The 25,865-nt window shown below is 59.8% G+C and overlaps 1 protein-coding gene across 1 annotated transcript in view; it reads right to left on the bottom strand.

Moving 5' to 3' along the window:
- Window positions 1–25,865, bottom strand: part of LOC131671153 (homeobox protein cut) — a 77,986-nt gene that overhangs the window by 5,080 nt on the left and 47,041 nt on the right. Inside the window, 3 exon segments of the mRNA XM_058947365.1 lie at window positions 2,129–2,741; window positions 2,743–3,287; window positions 5,378–5,696. Coding sequence (XP_058803348.1) covers window positions 2,129–2,741; window positions 2,743–3,287; window positions 5,378–5,696 — 1,477 coding nt within the window.

The following is a 25,865-nucleotide window of genomic DNA, read 5'->3' as shown; positions in this document are numbered from 1 at the left end:
TTGAAACCTGTTGCGAGCCGGGTAACGAGCCGCTAGCGACAGGCGGAAAGAAAGAAAGAAAGAGGTAATCGGCGGTCCGATCGGCCGGCGAAACAATGGCGTCGGCTGCATTTTTTGGCGGCGACGCGCGGCGGCGTGCGAGAAAACCGCGGCGGAAAGCGCGTTTCGCGGCTCGCAATTACATTGTCGTAAAATGGTCGCCGCCGTCGTCGCGCTCGCGTAGTAGGCGGCTCGTTCCTTCGGCGTTACAAAACGCGCGCGCGCGCCATAATTCCGTGGGAATGCGATCGCGATTGTTGCCGATGTGCCGCAGCCAGATGCTTGCGCGCGAGCGCGAGATATATATCTGGCTGCTTGGCGCGGCTAATGAACGCCAGACCAAACTCGTTCGCGCTCCGCTAGCAGCCGGCAGCCAGCGGTAATTGACGCGCGGACGCGCGCTCACCTCTCTTGTCGCGGAGCGCGCGCAACGAAGGCGATCGGCCGCCGACTGGCGCGTCGCGCGCTCCCGGCAAAAACCAGCCGCCTCGATATTCCTCCTCGACGCTCCGATCGGGGCTCGCGCCGAGGCCGAGTCGTCGATTGGGCAGCGCCGTTCGTTCCGCGCCGCGAAGGTCTTCCTTCCCGGCCGCCCTCCTCGGTCGAGCTTCGCCCGCTACCCGCTATCCGCTATCCGCGCGTACGTGTACTCGATCCGGCGCGTACGCCCCGCACAATACTACGTGATTCTCCGCTCGGATTTCGACGCATGCGAGCCTCGTTAGCTCTAACGATTTTCAATCTCCGACTATTCAAACTTTGCTCGCAGCGTTTACGCCTCTCACACATCGATGAGCGGCGCCAGGCGTCGTTACGCAAATTGTTTCGAGGCTTGTGCCGAATAGAGGTCCGCCTCCGCCGTCTCCATCGCGCGCCCGCGGCCTCGCTCTCTCTCTCTCTCTCTCTCTCTCTCTCTCTCTCTCTCTCTCTCTCTCGCGAGTTGCCAAAAAGTTGGATCGCGCTCGTGCGCTCGCGCGCGACAAACGGGGCGAAGACGGAACCGAGTCGTCGGCGCGCGGCACATCCGGCTGCGGCAGGGCAATCGTCCCGCGACGCGCGCGCAATCAGGCAAAAGTGTAAATTACTCGTAGCGCATGACTATTACGGAGAGACTAGGGACGGCTCTTTGTCCTTGCGCCAGGACGGAGCGAGCGAGAGCACAGCAATCTCCAAGGAATCCGGCCTGACGCTCTTCGGCATCGCGTCGCCTCGCGAGAGATTCACCCTTCTGCGATAATAAACTCCCCCAGCCATCGGTGCTAGTGCCGCTATTGCCGCTTTCGCTGCTTTTGCCGCCGCGACGACTATTTCCCAGGAGCTATTAGACTAAACTATATGCCTGACAAATGCGCCGCGGGGCAATCAATGGGTAGACAGCTGCCCGATAGCTGCTGATTGGATTGAGCTAGCTGTGGCTTTTCGAACCTGCGTTTCTCGAGTTTCATTGCTTTCCATATGACGCGCGCCGCTTCTGCCCCCGGTTATCGATTGCAAGCCTGACCCAATTTTCAGCCTTGAACAATTGTTTGCTTTCTCGCTTTTTTCACACGAGACACACGCGTCTCCTTTTCAGCTAACACTCCTCGCTCAGGCAGGGAGACAGAGAGACAGAGACAGAGAGACACCGACGGACACTCATGGTCGTCGGTTCTTAGCAGTTCAACTTTCGACCAAAAAAAGCCAATGTGTTTGCGGTTAATTAAGAGCTCGGCAGTTTGGTTAGTATACAAGTAGTCGCTGGCAGTGCTGAGGCGATAGTCTTAGGAGAGAGTTGGCATCGATGCTACGCGGCGAGTGTGGTGTGTGGGCATGGGTGGGTCGGTGATCGACATCGGAGGTCGTCGATGGGGGTGGAGAACAAAGAGACAATCGACACAGACCGAGTAGAGACACTGAGACAGACACAGAGACACAGAGAGACGGAGCCGTTCGAGTCGAGAGCGAGAAAGAGAGAGAGAGAGACAGATAGAGACAGAGAGAGAGAGAGAGAGAGAGAGAGAGAGGCAGAGAGAGAGAGAGAGAGACAGACAGACAGACAGACAGACAGACAGACAGACAGAGAGAGTGAGAGAGCTGCGAATGAACTCACCTTTCTTGGGTATGAGGGATTTGAGCAGCAGGACCGCGTTGTCGTCGCAAGCCCAGCTGTGCATTTTTCGATAGCTATCCCGGCCCTTCTCGGTGAGCTTGTCCCAGGGCTTGGGCTTGCTGAGCAGCTCGCTGACGGTGCCCTGCGACAGGCCGAGCACGTACTTGGCGAAGAGCCGCTGGCCGATGTTGTGCACGGAGAGCAGCTCGCGCACGCGGCGCGCGATGTGCAGCGTGTCGAGGTTCTGCGAGGCGTACTTGTCCATGTTATAGCGCAGCATCTCCTGCAGGCGCGCCTCCATGGGGTCGCCCTTGGGTATGAGGGACTCGCCGAGACGTCCGACCATGCCGGCCGCGCCGAACTCGTCGCCGAATCTGAACGGGTGCGTGCGCTCGTCGAAGCGGAAGGGGCTCTTGAGGCTGTCGAGCATGCTGAGGCCGGCGCCGATATTGTTGTTGGCCAGGTGCTGACTGTTGTTGTTGTTGTGGCAGACGACCGCCTCCTCGGCGGGGCTCTTGGCCGGGCCGAGCGGCCCGTTCATCGCCACGGCGACCGCGTCGCCGGGCTGCAGCAGCGGCGGCGAGGTGAGCGTGGCCGTGGACGAGGGGGGTGGCCGGCGCCGGCGTCTCCTGGCCGCTCAGCGGCGTGGTCGCCTTCTCCGCGGGCTCCGAGTTGGCGGGCGTGCCCGGCTGATCTGTCGGCGAGGGCAGACGGTTGAGCGCGTGGTTGGCCTGACCGACCAGCGGCGGCAGCAGTCCGGCCGCGGGCGCTTGCGAGCTCGGCGCTTGCTGTTGCTGTTGCTGTTGCTGATGCTGATGCTGCTGCTGCTGCTGCTGTTGCTGCTGCTGCTGCTGCTGCTGACTCATGATCGATCTCTCCAGGGAGCGCCTCCAGTTGGCCACGATCTCCTCGCCGAGGAACGAGCCGAAGGTCTCGACGTTTTGGAGGCCCGGTGGGAATAGGAGCGAGCTCGGTACCGAGCCGACGGGGGCGACGCCCGGCCCGCCCGACGAGGCCTGTAACGAGGGCGTGGGGGTGGAGCGGCTCGGTAGCGCGGACTGCGAGGACATGGACATGGATAGGGACGACGATGGAGGCGCGATCACCGCGCCGTGCGGCGAGGCCGTCGCGGCTCGTTGCAGGGGCGACGATAGTCCACCTGCAAGCCCAAGAACAGAAGCCCGTCACTGCGCGTCTCATCTTTCCTCGGAGCCCGGCGCTTTTCTACTCCCGTGTTGCCGCGCTGACCTTCGCTACTACCCGCCCGACACTCTCTTTCGATGCATCCATCGAGCGATTGTAGCTTCGATCGGTCGATTCGAACGAAAGGAAGCGGGAACATCGACGAAAGAAAAACGAAAACGAAGGTACCCAGGAAAACGAAAACAACGAATACAACGAAAACAACGAAAAAAAACGAAAAAAAACGAAAAAATGGGAAAAAATGAGGAATAGATGATGTACGTGGCAATAAAAGCAAATAACGTGAAGCGAGTCTTTGTGTATGACAATCAATTTGGTAATTGCGGTGTCGCTACTGAATCAGTCCCTCGCAAGTGGCGTATACACAATAAAAGTAAAAGTTTTTATTCTGGAGAGCAAATCACATAAACTCGCGGGAGTAAAACTTGAACAATAACAGTTGAGGGGGATGGGGAGGAGCTCTTGACATTTGGAGATTTGGCTTTGGGAAAGTCTGTGTGCGGAGCTGGGGTGTGCGAGGAGAGGAGGAGACATCGAATTCGGCAGGGCCAGACTCGCGAGGGACACGCGCACTCGCCAAAAGAGGAAGCGAGGATGGGACAAATCGCGAAGCTGGAGCGCACAAGAGACAGAGAAACAGAGAGACAGAGAGAGAGAGAGAGAGAGAGAGAGATAGACAGAGTCCTTAGTAGCTTGGATTCAGGCAACGGGCTGGTGACGTTGCAGTATCTCCCCTGCAACTACTTGTTCCGCTCTGTCTGTCTGTCTGTCTCGGTCTCTCTCTCTCTCTCTCTCTCTTGCTCGCTCTGGCTGTGGCTGTTCTGCGATCGATTCATAATAGACTGGCTACGCCCGAACAATAGCCCGCTACTCGGGGCAAATATTGCGAATATCGTCCACAAATTTGCGTGCTCGAATGTTGGCCTTATGTGCGCGGGACGAGCTCGGTATTGCTGGTGATTCGGATTCGCCGCCCGGGCGGTTGGCAGGTTTTGGGGCTTTCATAAACGGAGGGAAGCGTCCTGGAAAGATTTGGAAAGTGAAAGAGAAAGAGACAGATATAGAGTGAGAAAGAGAGAAACGAGAGGGGGGTGGGGGTCGAGCGCGTGTTTGGTTGCGTAGGCTCATAGGTGGGCGGTAAAAATGTCGAAAAAAATGCGCGAAAAGCAAATGAAAAAAGGAGAGCTCGCGCATGAGAGAGAGAGAGAGAGAGAGAGAATGGGGAGGAGTGGAAAAGGGAGTGGGAGGGCGAAAGAGCTTTCCGAGGAGCTAATATACGAGAGAGAAAAAGTGCAGCCTAAGCAAGGCGCGCAGACAGGCAGATGGACAGACAGATGAAAGAGAGAAAGAGGAGAAGCAAAGAAAATTTTTGCGATTAAGCCAGCGGAAGAGACCGCTGCGAGGAAGAGAGAATAGGGAATAATGAGTGAACGAGAAGATTATCAAATGTTAAAAAGAGGATTAATACGAAAGTATACATGACGTTAACAGAAAAGAGAGATGCCGCGCGAGTAAGCGGGTTGGAGGGAGAAGGAGCGAGAGAGAGAGAGAGAGAGAGAGAGAGAGAGAGAGAGAGGAGAGAGAGAGAGAGAGAGAGAGAGAGAGAGAGAGAGAGAGAGAGAGAGAGAGAGAGGAACCGCAAGCGGGGCTGTCACACTGGTCTCTTCGATGAAAGCTCGCATAGGCAGATTGAGTAGAGGAATACAAAAGAAAAGAGCGAAGCAGCAGCAGTAAGTCATAATGGCAAAATAATATAATTGTAATAATCGGTGTCGAGACTGGACGTCTGGACTGTAAAGTTCGGAGCCTCGGAGAGAGTCAGGACCGACACGGCAATGAGCCGAATACGAGCATGTAGCTGCACACGCCTGTATGCGACATACGAGAGCAGCGCAGGAGCATTAGCAAAGCTTTCTTACTCGCTTCCACAATGGTCGTCTGCGATACGTGACGCGACAAGCGCTAGCTGCGCCTCGGCGCAGGCTCGGCCGCGAGCGCGAGCACGAGCACGAGTGTGTGTCGCGGAGTGCAGTGGGCGCAACTTACCGAGGGCATCGGGCGTGCTGGGCGGCTTCAGGCTCTCGGCCTGCTGCAGCGCCTTGGAGCGCTCGAGGAGCACCTGCTCGAGGCTCTTGCCGGGCTCGCCGGTCGGGATCTGCGACAGGTCGACCGAGCGCAGCACGCTGACCTCGCGCCTCAGCTCGTCGTAGTCCTTCTGGCGCTCGAGCTTGGCCTCCAGCCGGCCGACCTGCTGCCGGCGCGCCTCCAGCTCCTCCTCCAGCCGCGCGCTCGCCTGCGCGCTCGTCTCCTGCAGCCGCTGCAGGCTCAGCTGCAGCCTCGTCACCTCCTCGCGCAGCTGGCCGATCTGCGGACACAAGCGCGGCGCAACGCCGCCGGTCAGTCTCTCTGGCGGCCTCGGGCCGAGGTGGCCCGCGCCACCTCGGCCCCGCCGATCGATCGGCCCGACGCATCCGCGCGCGTGCCCCCGCCCCGACGCGACTCTTAACGCGCCGTATCGACGGCTCATTTGGCGCGCCGGGCGTTCTTCCACTTTCCGCGCTCGATCGGATCGCCGACTGCTGTCGATACCCCGGCCCCGTCTCGACTATCGCGCGTGCCCCCGCCCCGACGCGACTCTTAACGCGCCGTATCGACGGCTCATTTGGCGCGCCGGGCGTTCTTCCACTTTCCGCGCTCGATCGGATCGCCGACTGCTGTCGATACCCCGGCCCCGTCTCGACTATCGCGCGCGCCCGGCCGAGCGCCGTTCTATAAGCGCCCGCGCCGGTTATAGCGCTGCTACGGCGTAGGCCGCGAGCGCGCCTCGCGCTCCGCGTGATCAGTCGGAATCGACCACTGGAGAGCCATCCACGTGTACTTCGCGCTCTCCCTTTCCTTTCCGCGCGCTCCCGCGTTCTCCTCGGCGTTTCGTCGGCGGTGCGCGCACGCGGGGGCGCGCCGCCTGCATGTGCAGCCGAGGGCCGATTTTCCGAGCACGCCGGCTGCCCGTTGGCCTTTTTTCGGCCAAAGCGGCTCTTCCCCCGACGCGTCCGAGCAAACGGGTTAATCGCCGAGCCCGGCTTTTTGCGTGCCCTCTCGGCGCTTTATTTTTAATTTGGCGCACGCGAGCAGGTGTCGACACGCGTCGGCCGGTCAATCAATGCGCCGGCAATTACGACGCTCCGTGTCGGCACGTGCGATCCGCTGTTTTTGCGCGCGCTCGCTTCCGACTGGCTGGCTCGCGCCTTCTTGCCGCGGCCGGCGCCGTAATCGAAGCGCCTCGACGAGCCGCAGACAACCGGAGTGGCGAGGGCTTGATAGCCGCAGCTCGACTTTCCAAAGTTGCCCGACTATCGCCCGTAATCGCGTCCGCCATTAGTGTCGCTAAGCGGCCGAGCGACGGCGGCGGCGACGACGCCGGCGCAACTACTGAGTATCGTTAAGGGATCCCCGATCCCCCGATCCCCCGAGCCCCCGAGCCCCCGGCAACGGCGACGAGCAGAGGACAGCCGAGGCGAACGCTCTCCGTCTCGGTCGATAGCGCCGCCGCCGCCGCCGCCGCCGCCGCCGCCGAAGTTGTCGATCACCTGCGCTCGCTCGCTGCCAATTTTTCTCGGATCGACGCAACGAGCGCGATGAGAATATCCTTGACGCGGGACAAAGGCCGGCCGCTGAATTGTCGCGACGCGCGACCACTTTGTGCGCGCTTCGGCCGGCGGGACGCACTCGAGTGCTATCAGCGTTCATCGGCTGGCTGCTTCCAGCGCAAACGCACAAAGCCTTTCAAGTTCGGGTGCTGCCACGGCATTCATCGAATCTAAGGCCGGCCGAGCCGAGAAGTAGCGGCAGCACACTTTGAATTATTCGTCATTAGTGGACGCGGACCATTGTGCCGGCTGGCCGGGGACAAAGCCCCGAGGAATGCGCAGCTACGCGCTCAATGCGAGGCTGCGAGTGTTTGGCTGAGAAACATTCATTTTTTCTGAGCGCGATGTTAATTCGATTAGGGGAGCGGGCGCGCGAAGACGGGCACGCGCGAAACCGAACAAGAGAAAAAAGCAGCGGCAACAGCGACAACACAGAGGAGCTGCCGGCCAAGCCAGCGAGGCCGCGCCGAATTGAATGGTAATTGTGCGAGTTGCGAGGGTGAAAAAGCTCGCGGACAATCGATTCGCGCAAACAAAGCGAGTGCGAGCTGACCGAGAAGCGGAAGTCGCGATTGATCGCGTCCGCTGAGCGACGTAGATTTCGGCGGGCCGCGCGCTAGCCCATTGTTCCGCGAGGCCCGGCTCGCTGAAAAATAGGCAGTCGCGTGTGAGAGGCGGCGAAAAGACGCTCCGATCCGGCGCCGCTCAGGCCTGATTTTGCGCTAATGCCGCGGAGCAGCGCACCAAAGTCCGCTCGCTCGAGGAGCGGCCTTTGTTTGGCCGGGCTATTGATCAAATTTTCTCCCGCGGCATATAATCAATCTTCGGCCGCGCACAGCAACACCAGCGGTAGCGGCATATGCAAAACCCTCTCCCTCTCTTTTTCCAGCCGTTCGCCTCGGACACGCACGTTAGGATCTCGCCTCTGGGTCCCGCGGTCCCCCGGCCTCGATCCTCGATCGCGCCGCCGCCGGCACTCTTCGCAATCGGTTGCTCGTTTAGCGACGGGCCTCGGTCTGGGCTTCTGCCTCTCGGCCGTCAAAGGCGCGACGCGCATCGGCAGTCGCGAGCTCGCCAAACGCCCGAATTCCGAAGCGCTCGGCAAGTCAGCTCGCCAGCCCTCAAAGGCAGGCGCGCACAAAGCGCGTGCAACGACATTCGGCCGAAAGCGAGTAAAAAGAAGCGGCCAGAGATAAAGTGTGCGGCTCGTATAATACATATCTGTGCGCGAGCTGTGCTCTCGGCTTTATCCGGACTGGTCAGCGACAAGGGCGTGTAATAAGGGTTACGAGGGGCTGGATAATGGAAGTAAAAAAATGTAAGCGAAGATAAAAGAAGAATTAGCGGAAAAAAGGCCGCTCAGGGAAAAAGAAAATCGCCAGATACCTGAAACCATGAGGCATGGCTAGGCGGCGGCGGCGGCGGCGGCGGCGGCGGCAGCGGCGGCGGCGGCAGTGGAGGCGGCAACCCTTTGCGTCCCCATAGGCAGATCAGCCGCCCACCCAGCCACCCTCTTTTCTCTCTTAATCTCATTTCTCTCGTTCTCTCCTCCCACCGCCTCGCTACCTTTCCCACTCCTCTGCTCTTTCTCTTTCTCATTCTCATTCTCTTTCTCTTTCTATCCGGCAGGCGCGCGGCTTCTCCGCCGCTTCGCTTCTCTTCGCTTCTCTTCTCTTCTCTTCTCTTCTCTGCTCGACTCTACTCTATCCTCTGCTCTTCTCTTCTCGCCGCAGGAGAATGCCAATTAAAAGCCGGCCTCTCGCCGCTCGACAGCAGCGGCTCCAAAAGCGAAAGAAAGCTCAATCGATAGCTCGGCCACTCGCCCCCTTATATTCCGCTGAGCGAAGGGTTGCCCAAACTGGAAGTGGGAATTATGGGTAGGATTAATATGCAAGGACTGGATACGTTCAGCCGAGCCGTTGCCGCTGCCGCTGCCGCCGCCGCCGCCGCCGCCGCCGCCGCCAGCGCCATGAGGATGCCTACGGACGCGAAAGGAGCGAAAGAGAGAGAGAGAGAGAGAGAGAGAGAGACTAGAGAGAAAAGCGCTCGGGTGGTTTGACGGCTGGCCCGATGCTTGGGTGGCGGTGCGGGGGGTGGGGCTGGGTGGCTGGTCGAAGCAACAAAGGGGGTCGACGGGGAAACATATACACACGGAGAAAGGGGTTCCGCGCGGTGATGCGCGGCGCGGCTGTTGCTACTGTGCCGCCGCGAGGAGGTGGCGTGATGCCCTCCGCTCCATCGCATCCCCACCCCTCGGCACTTCCTTACAGGAGCCAACGGACACCCCTATCGATTTTACAATTCCCGATATATGCGAATACCCACTTGTCTAATGACTGATCGGGCTTCGAGCGCAACCCTTTTCGTGCTCAACCCTCGAGCCCCCTCAGGTCTCTGCCACGGCCCCCGCCGCCCCGACGCGCTCGCTCTTTCTTATTCCAAAGCCACGCAGGCCGCGAGTCTGCGGGAGCGTGGCATGCGAGGCTGAATGTGCGGCCGGGCTATCGACGGACGAACATCCACAGCCGAGTGCAGGTGCGCAGGTGGCGGGCGGCGCGCGAGCGCACGCGTTGGGTAACCTACATCGAGGGTTTCCTTCTGGCCGCGAGGCGCCGAGGGAGAAAAAAGGTTTGCTTTCACTGCGACAAGTCGGAAATTCCTGGAGGCCCTCCAAGTGCCGAGGCGCCGGGGAAGGAGACCGAGCTACAAGGCTATTGAGGTGAAACGGCGAAACAGCGAGAGGAGCGCGGAGAAAGAAAAGGCGCGCTCCGCTTCAAACGAGTCGTCGCGGCGGTTCGCGTTTGTTTGCTTTCTCGGCTCGTGGCTGAAGGGCCACAATAGATCGGCGCGCTTCGATCGGCAGCTGAAGCACTTGTAGTCGGGCGCCAGGTAAGCCTGCAACAATGCAGCGATCGCTCGGCGTTGAAGCAGGCGCCGGGCCGGCACGCGCGCCCCTGTACGACGCCAGAAAGGGGTGCAAGCAGCGCATTAATGTATGATATTTTATTCGAGCGCTCTTCTGCTGGCCGACTCGCAGATAAGCTCGCCGTCCGAGGATTTATGCTTATTACGCGCGAGAAGGGCTCTGCGCGTTGTTTCTTTTGCCGCAACGCGAGAGACAGAGAGAGAGAGAGAGAGAGAGAGAGAGAGCGCTCACTCGTATAATAATACACGTCGCAGATTACAAGAGCGAGAGCCGCCGCACTCGTAAGCGGCCGAGGGTGGAAGAAAGAGACAGCTAGGCGCCAGCCAGGTTATTGCCTTTATAATGGAAACGGCGCCCGCTGAATTATTTCTCGCTGATCCGAAATATTTTTCGTTAATTACGAGTTCTCTCGCCCCTCCTGCCTTTGAGCACAAAGCTTACACGAAGCCGCCGCTGCTGCCGCCGTCGCCGCCGTTGCCGCCTCTGCTTTTTCGACTCGATCAATGCGGGGGAGAGCCGAGAGCGGGCACAGCGGCCCAATAATTCCTCCTAATCATTTTACTCGCGCTCCAGTGACGAGCGCCGCCGATAATAACAAGTCTAATGGAGGGCGACGCGAGGTATTGCGGAATCGAAGAAGCCGATTGCCGCCCGATGTGCAAGCCTGGCAGATTACGCCGAATCGATCGGACTCGCGCGTGCTCGCGGCGACTTGACTCGCGATAAATATAGCGGCCGCGAGGCGAGAATGAAAAGAGAGAGAGAGCGCGAGAGGGGTTATAGAGAGGGGGGGGGGGTGAGATGATGTTAATTGTTTGAAAAATAGGGTGGACAGCGCGGCCACTCAATTCCAAGGAAAGAGTATAAAATGCAAATGCAACACGTTGGGGCGCGCTCATAAAAGTCCCGGGCAAAGTACGTACTCGAGCGAATATAAGCGCGCGAGCAAAGGGGGAAATGCATTTGTTTTAAAATACGGGCGGCGCGGGGCGGCGAGGCGAGATGAGGCGAGATGAGGCGAGGCAGTCTGATCGACGTCGGAAAATTGGGCGTGATGGAGGGCAAGCGAACGCCGGCGATCGCATCCGACTTGAGAGGCGCGCTGGCGCGTGTGCGGCCGCGGCCGCGAGCCGGAGGGGGAGGGGGAAAGTCGATCAGGCATGTGAGAGCCCGAGAATTAATATTGACCGCGCATATACCTATAGTCGGCTGATTTGCATTACGACTGTATGCGGATACTGGTCAGCGTGTGTCTGGCGCGCGGCTCGGCACTCGGCGCCGTGCTTCGGCCGAAGCCATATATTAGTCGAGGCATTCGCCCGGAGAAATATTAAAACGAGAGGAGCGCTATGGCGGAAGGAAGAGCGGCCAAGCTGCAGCGGCGCGGGGACACCGAGACATTCATCCGGGCGTGCGCGATATTGGCTGAAATTCGCGGCGGCCTCGGCGCTCGGTTTTTTCCTTTTGGGGCATCGCCGCCGCCACCGCCCGATTCACCCATATTACTTTTTGCCCGCTCGCGGCTCCGCCCGAACCAAGGAGAGCAAAAAATTACGGTGGTAATTTTCCGGCCAAGAGAAACAATGGCCGGCCGTCGCATTCGCGCCAAGAGCCTAAAAAATATCCTTTGTCGGATTAACCGGGCCCTCGCGCTTCGGTCGGCCGTCACTCGCTCGCTTGATTAGTCGGCCAGGCGCGGCGTCGCGAAATCGGATTGGCGTTATCCGCACCGGGCCCAAACTTGCCGACTGATCGGCTGTCGAAAGTTCGGGTCAACGAGGCGGCGGCCTTTATTCCGTAATCAGCGCGCCAGCCGCGGCCGAGGCGGCCGAGGCGGCCGAGGCGCGATCCCCATTGTTACGATTATTGGCAGCAGTCGGCAATTGTCGCCGCGGCGCTCGATAATCTGACAATATAACGCGCCGTCGGCTTTGTTCGGCCTGCGGCTGATCAGTTTTTCGCGGGCGCGAGCTTAGCTGGCGCGCGATATTGCCGTATTTCGCGCTTCCGTATCCAGCGCTCGCGGGAAGAATAGACCGAGCGCTCGCTGGTTATAGCTGCGATGCGGCTTTATAGCTGGGGCGCCAGCCACTGCCTGCGACAATCGCCGATCGTCGTCTGAAGCCGCACGCGTTATTATACTCGGCTGCAGATATAGCCACTGCTAACGCTGTTGCATTGTCGGCCGACTAATGAGAAAGTTGGCTGAGTCGCGTCGCGTCGCGGTAGAACGGCTCCGTCTGCCGCCGCCACCGCCACCGCTGCCGCCGCCGCCGCTGCCGCTGCTGCGAGAGGGAGAGAAAAGTACGCTCGAATAGATGGCGAATTTCCAGATTTCACGATACCCACGCTAATTATCCGCTGATCGAATGCCACTCCCCATTGTCTCGTTACGATATTATTTTCCGCAACACCCTTCCAACTTTCCTCCTGGTTTATTTGCCATTTCTTTCAGCTCGATTCCGCGTCTACTCATTAAAACTTGGCTTCGTTACGCGCACACGACTGGCGCTCGCCGCGATTATCGCAGCGCTGAGGCTCGACTCGAGACTCGCTGCCAGGTCGCGAACGACAATCGAATCGCTCGGCGAAGCGTCTTGGTGCTGGGCGAGTCACTTGGTTTGCCGGAAGCGGCCGTCGAAGCGCGCGGCCCAGGGCGAGGGAAAAGGCTGAATACGTCAGCGACGCTGCTTGCGCAAGGCGGCAACAAATCGGCAGGCTGAGCGCGGCGAGCAGTTGAGCGACACTTAGGCTCTCCCCCATGCCAGCGCGCCGCCGTCGCCGCCGACCGTTTTTTGCCCGAGCGCGCGCGCGGCCGCGGCGATACATCTGCGCGACGACGAGCGCGCAGCCAACGGCGCTGGCGGTGGCAACGCCAGGGGCAAAGGGAAAGCAGTCCGAAGCGCAAATGTAAACGCGAGCGCGGGGAAAGGGGGAGGGGGCCGCGTCGGAGAGTGCGGGCGCCGAGAGATATTGGAGACAAATGACAGCGCAAAAAACGTATTCGTGAGAATGCCGCGCGACGGCCGAGGGAATAACTAATGTGACGGAAGCCCCCCTCGGCAGACTCGAGCCGCACCCATACTGCCCACCGCCCGACCACGCTAATTTTCCCCAAGAGGTCGCCCCATTATTGTTTATGCGGAATCCTCGTCCGTCGAATCTAGCGCCGGAGCCTGCAGCGCGGAGGTCCATCTAGCTCGGCGGCGCGCAGGCGCCAAACTTTTATCGGCGTTCCGGCGAACGAGCATGGATAATTTTGCAAAAGTTAAAACGAATGAGGGTAATAATTTGCGCGAGCCCGCGCGGCGTGCGAGCGCCGTCGAGTAAATATCTGACAAGGCAGAATGTTCGGCCGAGCGAGGAGCTTAAAAGCGTTTATCGAGCAGAAAAATCGCGGGTCGGCGGGCCGGCGGGTCGGCGGGGAGGCCGGGAGACAGGAATAAAAAAAAGTTTGGCAGCTCCGCGCCGGCGAGTGGATGCTTGCGTAGCCGGCTGAGCTATCGCGGCCCCGCGATCCACCCTGTGCCGCCAAGACCGCGCGCTTGGCCGTGGGGCTGGCTAATGAACCTGCCATCGACTGCTTCGAGTTTCGCCGATTGCCGGCGGCGCTCCTTCCGCGATCGCGACGCGCCGGACCCGATCGCCGGCGTCGCGCGTCACGCATCGTCCAGCTTGGCACTTTTGCGGGGACTCGTTCGTACCCTTCGCCAGCGAAATTTGCCTATCGCCGCGATCAGTTCTCTCAGCGTCGATCTCCCCTCGCGAGAGAGCGCTTTTCAACCCTTTCGGCATTGATCTGCCGGCGTCTCAGAGCTATGCCTTATCGCGGAGCCAGTGCCACCCTCGCCGCTCGGCAGACCGAGAGACCGAGAGAGCGTAACGGCCCGCCGAATTGGACTCTCCCTCTCTGGAAATATCGCCACCGTACATCCATCTCGGCGTACATGTAGCGCTCGCCCGTAAAGGTCCTCCTCGTGTATTCGCTCTCCTCTAATTTTAATATCGCCCCAGTTCGGCTTTCGGGCTTCGAGTGGACTCGTTAAGGGGCCGACGACGCGGAGCCTGCGACTGCCGCGCAACTCTTTGAGGAATAGCCGGCGGAGGTGGGGGCCCTGCGTAATCTCGGGTTATACTCTGCCGATTTTTCGGGGCTCCCCATCCGCTCTTCGATCCGCTGACGAGGCACGACGCGCGCCCAGGCTGCGCCCCCGGCTTTTATCATTTTTAATCACGCTCAACAATGCCGCCGGAAAAGTGCTCGCTCGCGCGCGCGGAGGCGAGTAGGCGAGGCCGCCGATAGGTCAATTGAATCGCGCGCCACGACGAACAGCGCCGAGAGCGAATTTTCGACGGGTCGTCGATGTTCGATCGGGTCGACGACGATGGGCGCGCAATCGATCAATCGTTGGCGGGGGGGCTCGTCGCGCGATAAGAAAGTTGGCACGCGCTAAAAGGCCAAGACTCGGCTCGCTGGCAGCCGGCACTTGAAAACTATGGACACGTTGCAGTTTCACGTGACTGGCAAATCGATACGCAAACGCGCGTTGCGTTTGTTCGCTCGCTCACGGCAGTTTGCCGCCGGGGATAATGTATCGAGCGGCCATCGATCGACTTTCGAGTGGCCATCACACAGATGTGCTTGCTTCCTTGCCGTGCGGTGGGCGGCGGGAGGCAACCACTCGCCTGCGCCCCTCGCTGCTTGCCTCCCTCCCTCCCTCCCTCCCTCCCTCCCGCCCTCCGACGCTCGATTGAATCAATTGCCTGGCTCTCTCTCTCTCTCTCTCGCTCTCTCGTAGTGGCCGTCACGTGCTCGCCCCGTTTATAACGCAACCTATGTACAATGCAAATCTCCGCAAGCCGACTGTCAATATATCATTCGAGCTCGTGCCGGCTTGTGTTCCGCGACACCTACTCGCCGGAGCCGTTGGTTTTTTGCACTCGTCGCTCGCGTCGGCCAATTAGCATAGCGGCCGCGAGGCGGGAGTGAAGCGCGCGCGGATTAGGCGACGCCGGTAAGGCAGCGGCCAGTGCGAAAGTTGATATGGCGGGCGGCGCGGGCGGCGAGAGAAAGCGGCGAGCTGTGAATGATGGAAGGGGCCGTCGATAGGCTCGAGCGGCGGAGAGCAATCGGGAGCATCGGTAATCGCTAAATTACTCCTGAATGCCGTGGCAGTCGCGGCAGGCTGAATTTCGTGCGCTGTTGCACCGGGGAGCGTGCACACGTCGCTCGTTAAGATCGACCAGCGCCTCCACCTTTTGACAGCAGATTGATTTCTCCGGCTGTCGCGCGCACGCGAACCGAAGATCAATCAGGCCGATATCGCGAGTCTGCATAATTATCCTCGGGCAAGGCGCGCGCGCGCGCCCGCGACACACTGATCCGCATCGAGCCGGCGCTAATGCCGGGCGCAGGTCCCTGACCTCGGCCGGCCGCCCAAGGAAGGAAGGAAGGAAGGGTCGAAAGAAGTTTCTGACCCGCTTACGCGCGAGAGCCCGGAATTCCTGCCACTCGAGCGCCGAGTCGGGGCGCAAGTGGCCAAAGTCGGACAGCGTGCCCATTGCGGACCGGTGTCTTTGACGCACCGCGCCGCCCGCCGCAGGGAGAGGAAAAAGCCGTGCGCGCCCGGCGAGAGGCAGAAGCAGGAGAAGAAGAGGAAGAAGCAGAAGAAGAAGAGTCGAGATAGCGGAAGAGCGGGGGATCGATCGGGCTCGTTGTTCAACGTCGCGTCGGGCGCTGATTTAGATAGCGCGATTTATTTTGCCGGAGTATAGATATAAGGGGGTGGGGGGGGGGGGGGGGGGGGCAAGGAAACGTGTCGTGTCGGGAGACCGACCAAGGGACCTGGCCATATTGGATACCAGGGTGATTAATTAGGCGGGGAGGACGGCGCGACACGCGACTTTCAGCGGCTTTTGCATCGATCAACCCCACCTTAGCCGCCAGTTGCGCGAGCTTTTGCCACCGGCAAGCCGCCCGTAAGTCCGACTCGCGCTATTACTTAGCACTCTTTTGTTTACCTGTATGCCGCCCGCGCCGATGATTTATAAGCTCCGGCGCTGGCCGCCCGCCCACCTCGCGGAATTTCCGCGCGTTCGCTAAAACTCGCGCGAGCGCTAATTACGGGGATTAATTAAAGGAATACGCCCGAATCACGCAGCCGACGCGGCGGCCCCGGGTAGTCTGAAAAATTAATTATTCCCGTTCTCTTGCGTAGCCGTGCCGAGACAGAGCGAGCGAGCAAGCGAGCGAGAGAGAACGAGCTGCTCGACGGGATCGCTGCGCAGTTGTGCGAGCGGCCAGATTCCAAACTCGATACTCCAGGCCAAGTTGCTCCAACTTGCGGCTCCGATAGAAACCTTATCAAAGATGCATGGGGACTTGGGCCGGCGCGCGCGCTCCTCCAAAACTTTGCATTTGCTAAGCGCTCGGCAAACAGCTGCGATAATCGACCGAGTCGGAGATTGAGCAAGCCAACGTGTCCGCGCGGCGCCGAGTTTGACCCATTGCGAGTGCCGGGCGATGTTGCGGGCGAAACGGGGCCGCTCGCGGCAGCGACAAATCGACGCGGTCGGGCGCGCGGCTCGTTATCTTAGCAGGCAGCCAATCCTTTCACGGCCGGCTCCTCCGAGGCTCAGCCGGCCGCCCGTCTCTGTCCGTCTTTATTTGAGTATAATTATTGATTATCGGAGTGTACGGAGGGCCGAGCGAGTGGCCGCCGAGTATTCGGCAGGCGAGCAGCGCCGTTAGCCGGCGAGTGTGGCGGAGTGCGGTGGCAAGCGAGCGAGCGAGCGAGCAAGCAAGCAAGCCAAGGGGTGGCAGCTTGAAGAACGCGAGTGCGCGGCCGCGGGAGGGTGATTAAGCTGTGTGCCCCGGGCACCTCCTTCCACAGCGCCACCTCTCCTACCCCGGCCCCGACGCTTCTGCTTTCCTCCGCGCGGCTGCTTGCTCTTGCTCTCCTACTTCCCGCACCCCGCCCGGCCCCGCGCCGCCGCCCGCGGCCGCGCACTGACAATTGCACTGATAGATATATCTTAGCTCGGCTATCGATTTGATTCGCCGCCCGCAGCCCGCCGCCCGCCGCCCGACGACTCACGTGCTCTCAATATGCGCCGGCGACTGGCGAAATTTACATGCTGCAGCTCAGCAACACACAATGCCACTCACTCGGTATCGGCAGCTCCCCCGCGACTTGTGCAAGCTCCGATTCGAAAGGCCCTTGATTAGTACATCGCCGCTCTGCCGGCGCTCTGCCAAATTATTCTGCCTAGCCTGCAGCTACTTTCCTTCTGTCTGCTTGCCTGCCTGCCTGCCTGCCTGCCTGCCTGCCTGCCTGCCTGCCTGCCTGCCTGCTGCCTGCTGCCTGCCCGCCTGCCTGCTCGCCTGCCTATCTTCTGCCCCGGCTTCGGCAGCCACCAGTCTCTCGCGACCGCCGCGTGCGCGCGCGTGTATTCGATTACACACCGCTTCAGCCGCTTCATTTCAGCCGCGGCTAATTATCGCGCTTAATTATTTGCTAATCCGGTGTTTTATTGTGCCGCCGCAGCCGAACTGACGTACCTACGGGCAATCGATTCTAATTCGTTCTTCGCTAATCAATTTCATGGCTTCCATGTCAGATTGCACGTCAATTAACGGCTGGCAACGTTGGATTTTCATATTTCTGTTGTCGAGCCTCGCGCAAATCAACTGGCAATCGCGCTATCGAATTACCTTACCGCAACACCTATCGCGCATCTTTAATTAGCGTCGCCCGGCTATTGATCCCGCGGCGCCGAACCCAGCCAGTCAACCAACCACCAATCGCAAAATTTTTCCGTTGTCGCCTCTTGGCTTCCTTCGCGCATCGCTTTTTTCAACGCGCATCGTTTGCATGTTCGCGCGGCTTAATGTTTAACGAGGCACCCTTAAACTTGGCTCCCCGGCCAACGACGTTCGCCGATAGATAATTGAGATATTAATTATTATCGAACCCCCCGACTCGAGAGCTCCAGAAGATCCGCTTCCTGCGATAAATTTTTGATTCCGAAAAGCATCTTACTCACGGTGTATACAGTTCGGTGCGTTTAGCCTCTATTAACGAGTGCAAAGTACTTGTCGGCGGAGCTGAACTCACCTGAAAACAAAAAAAGCAGAAGGCACAATTAGTCTGGTTATGGTATTATCGCTCATATGTTATTGATTTATCGACTAGATGTAACGGGCCGCGGCTTCATAAATTATGCTACATTTTTACTCCATTGTCCAGACTTTTTATTTTAATAAACAATCGAATCGATCTATTTTTACAGAAATCATAAAGCTTGCAGAGGATCGATCTCCAGTTGCAATGTGCATTTGATTTTGAAAATGTCTGTCGCGAGTAGTTAAATTATCAGGTTGCGAGCGAAAAACGCGAAGAGAGTGGGCCACGCAGGACAGATAGAGGCGAAAGGTAGCCAGGAGCCGAGTTTGAGCGGGGCAGCCAAAGAGAGATAGAGATAGAGAGAGAGAGAGAGGGAGAGAGGGAGAGAGGGAGCCCAACGATTATTAAAAGCCGATTGAAAATGGCGCCTCGCGCATATAGAAAGTGGCGTGGGACGATTGTCAGCTATAGCCGCGAGTGAGGGCAATGTCGAATAATTAACGAAGTTAATCGACAGCTCGAGCGAGTGTCGACGAGGTGTGCCGCGCGCGCGCGCGCGCGCGAGCGCGAGCCACCCTCATTCGTCCTGGGCGACATTGCCTTTATATCATTATGACGCCGATAATGAAATTTTCATAGCATCGAATATCGATAGTGCGCGGCCCGGCCGCCGACACAACTCGACCATATATCGGTCTATCAATCACTTTTTCAAACGTATTGCTGCTAGAGGCAGAGCGAGAGAGCGCGCGGCTCGGCGCACCACGGCGGAGGGGGCAGCCAATGAATATGTAGGCGCTGCTTCGACACGAGTTTGCTCGCTCTTTCTTGCGCTCGGGACGCACGCTCCCGTTAATTGACATCTGTCCTCTCGCTCTCTATCGAGCGTGTCAGCCGCGTGTTGTCGTATACCCGCGACTCGCAAACTTATGCATTTTAATGAGGAAAAAGTGGATAAGTGTTTTTCAAAGCCGCTTAATTAGCATGCGCCGGGGGCATCGAACATCGAGTCCCGAACTGCATCGACGCGGGCCACTCGAGCTCGCGTTCGCTTTGATTAGCGCTGCGAGTCGTCGGGCCGCCTGGCAGCGCTTAATCCCCGCGGGCTGCGGCGAAATAAACGAGGCTGCGCGCCACCGAGCGCCACGTCGTCGGGCGCGAATCGATGCCCGTTCGACGCTTCGACGCGCGTCTCGCGATCGGCGCACGGGCAACACGGGCGCGAGCGCCGATCGAGCGACTCCTGGGTTTCGTCGCCCGATGCTCCTCGCCAGCGCGGCTGGACCCGCGTCCGCAGTTTTCAGTTTTTTCATCGCCGCTTCGGCAGCTCGTAAAAAAGGTCGCGGCGTCCGAGGCGGGCGCGCGCGCGCGTTGGCCCAAATGAACGGACCGAGGCAGAATTGTACGGCTGTAAAGCGGAGCTCTGCAAGATTGAACGCGCGGCCGTGGGCGGCGGACGATTGGAAAATGTTACGAGGCGCAGCAGCGCGCACCGAGCGGCCGCTGACGGCCTTGTAAAGCCATAAAGAAATTTGATAATAAATAGGGAGAGAGTGGCTTTTTCCTTTAGCCTTTCTTTTTTATCCGTCCCAGCCCCCGCGCTCCTCCTTTTTTATCAGCGGTGAGGCTTGCGCGCGCGGCACGAGCGCCAGACACGGGAGGAGCATGCGAGTATCGCTTGAATTTATAATGCCACACACGGGCCGTAAAAAGGGAATACAAAGAAGCGACTTGCCGCGCGGCTCCATCGCGCTTTCTTTCCCGGCTGGCGTTCCGTGTGTGCACAGGCCAGACTGATGAGCAGAGAGAAAGAGAGGGTTATATGTCGGAAGAATGCAAACGAGAAAACTAAACAGAAGTGCGCGCGGAGCTTTTTACGAGCGGGCCCGCGGCCGCGGCGCGGCCGTTCGCCCGTTTGATCCGCTCAGGCGTCAATTGGGAAAATCGAGTGCGCCGATCTTCTCCGTTTTATTAGGCGCTAATCGAACGCGAGCCGGTTTTGTCGCCGCGCGCGCGCGCGACCGAGCGGAATGCGCCGCCCGAATTTTATGCCTCTCACAAATTTCACGGCAATCTCGGGCTTGAATGCGCTTTCGCGCGCGCGCGCGTCGACACAGCTATCGGGATTGCTTGCCGCTAATGAACGGGCCAGCAGCTGGTCGACCAGTGTGTAATGCAATAACAAAAGGGGGAAAAATAGAGCGGTGCAAATGGAAAAATGATTAGGTCTATTAGCGACTTCCGCCGGACGAGGAATGAACGATAACGAAGAAGCAGTGCTGACACGGCACATGTTGGCGTAGCCGAGCGCTACTTACGCGCAAGTGTGCCGGCTTGCGCAGCGGGCTAACGAGTCGGCGGCGCGCGCCGTCGAAGTGATTGATCGCGGGGCTCGCGCGGCTCTCGCGGCTTTCGCGGCTCGCTGACATAATGCTCCGGTGCGCCGAAGCGGCGGCGTCCCGTATCGATAGTGACCCGCGCGCGGATTCACTAGCCGGCGGGCCATGCGGGTGCTGCCGCGCGCCGCCGGCGGATCGGTTACAATGACCCCGCAGCCAGTGGCTTTCGAGGGCCAGCTACTTGCCAGTTAGCGCGCGCAGCAGCGAGCGTCCAACAAAGACTCAAGGCTCAAGAGATACGCGCCGGCGAAATTACCAATATCCTCATAGACGCTCATTGGCCGATCGACCGTCGCTCGCCTCGCCTCGCCTCGCCTCGCCGCGCTTTGTGTGTGCTCTTGAATTAAGAGGCCGCGCGAAGCCCGGTGCCAATAGCCGCTCGCAACGAGCCGCCGGACCTCTGCCGACGCGGCTGATCGGCCCATTAGAGGGAGAGAGAGAGAGAGAGCGAGAGCCGCGTGGAAATGATCGCGCGGCGGTGCCGCGATCGCGAAAGCGACTGCGAGCCGCGTCGGGGACAGATCGCGGCTCCCTCTTTCCGCGCTTTTTATCGGCCTCGCGCGAACCGTGGGAAGATAAAGGAAGGCGATTAGTGTCATTTGGAGAATGCGTCCGAGGAGTTTTTGCGCAGCGGCCCCTTGTTCGGCCCGCCTCGCCTCGCGACGAGCCGCGCGCGTGTGACGAGCGCACTCGGAATCCCAGGATCGTCCTGGCGACGCCGCCGCTCGGCAGCGCTTTATCGACGTCATCAGGCCAGCGACAGCTGACGCGCTGCGATCTTCGAACTTTGCCGCGCTTCCCAAGCCACCGCTGGGAGCAGAATGCTATCCTTTCGTCGAGTTATCTTAATGATTAACGGGACTGGATTCGCGGCCGCGCGCCCAAAATTGCTCGCTCGGCTGTCGCCGGAGCGGAAAAGGCGGCCGACCGCCGCGCTCATAATTGCAGCGGCCAATTTGCATAGTCGATTCGGAAGAATCGAATTTCCGGCGGCGGCGATAGCTTACGCTGGCTGCGCCGATTGGCCAAGCGGGAATACACATTTTTACGGCGGACGGGAGTTTTGCAGGCGCGCGCGGCATTAGTTTCCGCTAAGATACAAGGGGCCGATACAAGCCTGACGGCACCCCGGGGGCCTACTCTCCTCCTCGCCCATTAGAATATCTCAGTTTAATCCGACTAACCAATGTTTACCTGAACTTTATCAAGCTCCGCGAGCTTTCCTTTTTTCCTCTCCTGCGCATCGTCCTGCTCGCGGGCGCGCTCCGCGCTCGCTGCGCGCTCCTGCGAATCTCATCAGTTTTTGTGCCCCCGGCGGCTCCGCTCCGTTCTCTCCCGTCGCCTGTTAGTTACAAGTCAGTTCGTTTCCGCAATTAGACGAACCGCGAGAGCGGCCGATGGCGGCCCGCCGTCCCGATATCGAGTGGTCGCGCGCAGCCTAATCTCGAGCAAATCTCGACGACCCCACTCCATCGGCTCGGCTGGTTAAATAAGTCATTCCACTGGAATTTTATCGGCGAGCTGCCCCGTTGATCCGCGATGGATTCGGGGTGCCGCGTCCCTAGGGCTGAGTTGGCGGCTAAAAGAAGCGCTAAAAAGCGTCGCTACGCTCGCAGCAGCAGCAGCAGCAGACTCGGCAGACTCGAAAGACGGAAGGAATCACTTAGCTGGCTTGATATTGATACCCGGCTATTAAACTAATGAATTTAATCAGACCGAATGAAAATGAGGCCGAGTCGTATATTTGCCCAAGATCTCCCGGCTGCTCGCCGGCTCTGCAAGGGGACACTGCGCAAACGATTATTGAAGATTGGATTTTTAAATTGAAGTCGAACGAGCGAACGCCTTAGCTGCCGGCACCCCCCGGCTGCGCGACCTGTAACTCGTAGTTAGTGCCGGCAGCTCTCGCGCTCTCGCTCTCGAGTGCCTCCTTCTTTCTCTTTTTCCGCGCGGCGAATTAGCATATCCCGGATAGAACTGATCCCCGGGCCCTAATTGAATTATTCTTAAATTCCTATAAAATCAGGCGAAAATGAGCGCAGCTGCGCCGCCCCCGGGCGAATCGGATGCGCGGCCCCCGCTCGCGCTATATATTGCGCGCGATTAATTTTCCGCAAGGTTACACCGAGCGCCCGATGTTTTGCGGGCGCCCGGCTGGCTCAATCCAATCTTTAATTGGCCAAGATCGACGATCGGCTCTCGAATTTCGACTCGCCTTCGACTCGCCGCGGGTCTCAATTTTAACGAACGATGGCATGGCCGATAGGCGCCGTAACGCGAAGCCCGCGCGATGCGTCAAACTCCGGACGGCCACCCGCAACTCGTTTGTCTCCGCGCGCAGGCGATCGACCGAAATCCACGCCGTGTGTACCCGCTGTTTTTTAATGGGCGCGCCATGCCCGACTGGCGGCTTAATTATTCAGACGCCTCGTTGACGGGCGCCGCGTGTCACGGGCTGCTCCAAGTCGACTCGACGTGCCTTGCCGCGCGCGAGCGATGATTTTCAACGTCGATGCCCACCCCCAGCGATCGGCCAGGCGGCGCGACTCGAGGCTCGATGCTCTGCGCCGATGGAATATTCATGGCCAGTAAAAATTGATGCGTCTCGGCGCGATTGACAGCCGCTCCGGGGCTCCGGGGCTCCGATCGCGCTCGCGTCGCGCTCGCGTCGCCCTCGCGCCGCGAGTCTTTGCCGAGGAAGGAGGGTAGCAGCAATCAGCGCGACCGACCTATAAACTCGGTGAACTCGGCACGAGCGCGTCGTCGGCTGCCGGTCATCGGCGTGCGCCGCAGCGCCCGAGCCAGCCAATCCGTTATTATAGCGCTCGATAGACTATAACGCGGGCGCCAGCATGCGGCCGCTAGACGGAGGCCTCCTCCTCTACACAGCCACGCCGATGCCGCCAGCTCGAGCGCGCTTACACGGTGACGTGGCGATCGGCCGCCGCGCGCGATTCGCCTCATGCTTATTTCAATGGCGCATGCACACCGGCCCCTCGCTCGCCTACATTGTCGCGTCGCGCGCGGCGCGCTTCCAGCGAGGCCTCCGGAGCCGCCGGACGCCGGACCGCGTGCGCGCGCGCGCACGCGCGACCTCGCGGGTTCGGCGGGCGGGCGCGCGCGCGGCCAGTCGGCGCGACTCGCGTCAGCGGCTGATTTATGCATCGGCCGAGATTCCACGCAGATTTGAATTCGATTGCGAGTCGAGCCGCAAGGCAGACGTGTCTCATTCGCATTCGCCTGCGGGCATATGCACGTGAGCCACGTACGTAAGAGCCGCCGCGGCGACTTGTTCTCCGAGCGGCTATAGAAACGCTACACGTGTTCGCGTCTCGTCCATCGACGGAGCCCCCTGCTCCCGCCCCCTCCCCAGCGCGCCTCTCTGCGCGGCAGACCAGCTAAATCAATCAAACATAGCGACTTGGAATAAATACGCTCCGCGTACGTGCTTATACGCAACTCGCTGTCCGCCGCTCGGCTCGGCCGCGCGGCTCCTTCCCCGAATCGAGCTGCGCCCGAGTGCCAAAGTTTTTCCTACGCGTCGCTCGGGAAACTCCGAGCCGCGTGTATTAAATCGAGCCATGAATCATTGAGCGAGCACAACTGAAAAGTGGACTTAGCCGCGAATGATTTATTCAGATGAAAAACAGGCGCGCGCCGGCCGCTCAAAGAGTCGGTCCGCGGAGGTGGCGGCGGGCGGAGGCTCGCGATCGAAAAGTTGGCCTGTCAATCAGTGCCGGCGGGAGGACTAATGTCCCCGCGGGCCTGCCGCGGCTGATCGACTGCAGCCATCCGCCCGGAGAAGGAAACTTTTCCACTCTAATTGCCATAATTAAATTCGAGAACTTACTCGTCGCAGGCAAAATCCGATGGGGCGCGCGTGATTGCAAACCACTTGGAGCTGCGATTTCTCGCCCGATCGGCACTCCCAAGGCAGTCCGCTCAAGGTCAGTCTCGATCCCCTGTCCATCGATCGGCCCGGCTCTCGATCGCCGCCGAGCTCGCCACTCGCGACTTTTCCGTGGGCGCAATTGACGCGTGCCGGCAGCGCTGCTCAAGCGGGATCCCGATTTCCCACGTTGCTCGACGCTCCGTGGCCGCGGACTAAATGAGGCGGGTCCACATCGCCAAATCATTTATCTCCGATGGCTTCGACGAGACAGACCAGTCATCTGACGAATTCGAGCGCCACTCGACGAGTTGAAGCGAGCGAGATAGCGCCGACAGTGCGATTAGCCGAAAATGCCGCTGAAACTTATTTATTACGCGATAGATAAACCCGCGCCCGCTTTTCACTTGGTTTCGGTTCCTCGCCAATTCGTCTCCGGCGCTCGCTCTCTCCATCGCAGCACCTTGGCAATAGCGCGCCGAGCAAAAGTCACGGCGCCCACTCGGCGGCGGCCAGCCTAGGACGACCGGGGTCGACAACTGATCGACCAATGGGTCAAAAGTCATGCAGTGCTATTTGTCGAAGCACAAACAGCACAACAGCATCGACGCAATCGCCTCTCTAAACGGTTCTATATCGCATCGCCGAGATAAAGATTGGTGGTCGTACCATAGCAATACGTTGGACTCGAGCGTCCACATGTGAGAGAGCTCGTCTAGCGGCCGAGGCTCGGACGAAATATACATAACAGTTTATCGGATCTTTCGGAATCTGACGTAAGAGCATTCGATACACTGATGAACGCGGCCCATTCATTAGCTCTCGCCTGCTCGATAACGACGATTTCCAAATCCGCTCTGTGGCGCGCGCTCCGGCCGCTTGTCTAGCGTCGGCGAGCGCCGAGCGTCGACTCGAGGCGAAAAAACAGACTGGCTGCGGCTGCGTCGTTGGGGGCTGCCCGGCCGGCTAAGCGTATGCGTGGACAGCGGGACTGCTCGCGAGCGACCCTCGACTTCGTATGCAGGGATTGTCTTGGACTCGATGACAAAACAACAAGGAATGCCCGACGAGGATCGCAGGATTGCGGGGACGGGGACGGGGACGGGGACGGGGGCGCCGACGCCACGGGGACAGCCGCAATCTATGTCCGTCCGAGCGTCTGTCCGGCGTCGAAGAGCAAGAATCCCGGCCCGGTCCTTTCGAGTTTACTCGAGCCGCGGCGATACGACGAGGACGCCGCTCCCCTTGTACGTACACATTATCGGCTAGTACGCAGCGAGCGGCCCGGAGCGCTGCCCGGAAATCAACTCCAATCCTATCTATCGGGCGCCGCTGCCGGCAGCGGCTCTCAATTTCAGCCGAGCTGCGCCCTTCGCGGTGCACGCGCCGACTCGAGTCAGGCGGCGTCCGAGAGGCGCTGGCGTGCGGAGGGACGAGCCGACGAGCTCCGGCCAAGTGGGCTCACCTCTCAACGACACCGCGGCTGCACGTCGCGGGGCCGCTGCGGCTTCGAGGGGGGCCTCGCTTATCTTGGCGACGCGCGCGAC

Source organism: Phymastichus coffea, unplaced genomic scaffold (assembly GCF_024137745.1).
Source record: "Phymastichus coffea isolate CEN01 unplaced genomic scaffold, Cenicafe_Pcof_1.1 PCOF00120, whole genome shotgun sequence".
Lineage (NCBI taxonomy): Eukaryota > Metazoa > Arthropoda > Insecta > Hymenoptera > Eulophidae > Phymastichus > Phymastichus coffea.
The sequence above is the reverse complement of the archived record's forward strand: the minus strand, read 5'-3'. Positions and strand labels throughout refer to the sequence as shown.